Below are 958 nucleotides of genomic sequence, written 5' to 3'. Positions count from 1 at the left end.
TATAGGCGCCGAGCCAGTTCCCAGGTTTCTAATATTCTAATATTTAGAAGTCATTTTTACATCTCAAAGGCCACCCACAGCTTTAAATAGTTCCTACCTTGCTAAGTACTTGGTTTCGATCTGCAATGTCTATATATATGGTTTCCACATGTTTCCAAGACTCAGGATCCAGTTTATGCACCTGCAGGTAGAAGGGAACCACTGTGTAGTTTTTTGTAAGCTATAAAGCACCCTTTTACCAGAATGGACACCTCAGAATAGCTATCCTCAGAGCCATCCATGTGAGATTTCTACTGCTAAAGACTAACATGAGAAATTACCCAAAGGAATGGGAGAATGGATTTTTATTAAAAGACAGGATCTCACTATATTGCCCAAGCTGGAGTATAGTGGCTACTATTCACAGGTATGCACATAGCACTGTGTCGCTTCAGACTTCTAGACTCAAGCAACTCTCCTGCTTCAGCCTCCCAAATATCTGGGACTATGGCCTGCATCATCACACCCATCTGGATTTTCAGTTAAGTAGATGTAAATTTGAGAACAAATGCTCTGATTTTTCAGGCTAAGTATCACTCCTACAGGTCAAAACACCCTCTTGGCTACACAAAACAATTACACTGTTTCCATATGTTCCCCTTTGTAAATACTCTAAACACTTCTGGAGATGTTGCCTGCTCAGCTGTATAGGGCTTATTGTGAATAGGATGTAGATGCACATAATACAAAATTATGACACAGATTCAAAATGTGCAAAAGAATACAATAAAGAATAACTTCTGGCTCGGCACCTGTGGCTCAAGTGGCTAAGGCGCCAGCCACCCACATACACCCAAGGTGGCGGGTTCGAATCCAGCCTGGCCTGCCAAACAACAATAATGGCTACAACCAAAAAATAGTCGGGCGTTGTGGCGGGCGCCTGTGGTCCCAGCTACTTGGGAGGCTGAGGCAGGAGACT

General features: G+C 43.2%; 1 protein-coding gene across 1 annotated transcript in view; it reads right to left on the bottom strand.

Moving 5' to 3' along the window:
• Window positions 1-958, bottom strand: part of PITPNA (phosphatidylinositol transfer protein alpha) — a 45,651-nt gene that overhangs the window by 18,688 nt on the left and 26,005 nt on the right. The window contains exon 7 of the mRNA XM_003799097.2: window positions 98-181. Within this exon, the coding sequence (XP_003799145.1) occupies window positions 98-181 (84 nt within the window). The remainder of the gene's footprint in view (window positions 1-97; window positions 182-958) is intronic.

Source organism: Otolemur garnettii, unplaced genomic scaffold, assembly GCF_000181295.1.
Source record: "Otolemur garnettii isolate 467f Iridium unplaced genomic scaffold, OtoGar3 scaffold00145, whole genome shotgun sequence".
Classification (NCBI taxonomy): domain Eukaryota; kingdom Metazoa; phylum Chordata; class Mammalia; order Primates; family Galagidae; genus Otolemur; species Otolemur garnettii.
The sequence above is the reverse complement of the archived record's forward strand: the minus strand, read 5'-3'. Positions and strand labels throughout refer to the sequence as shown.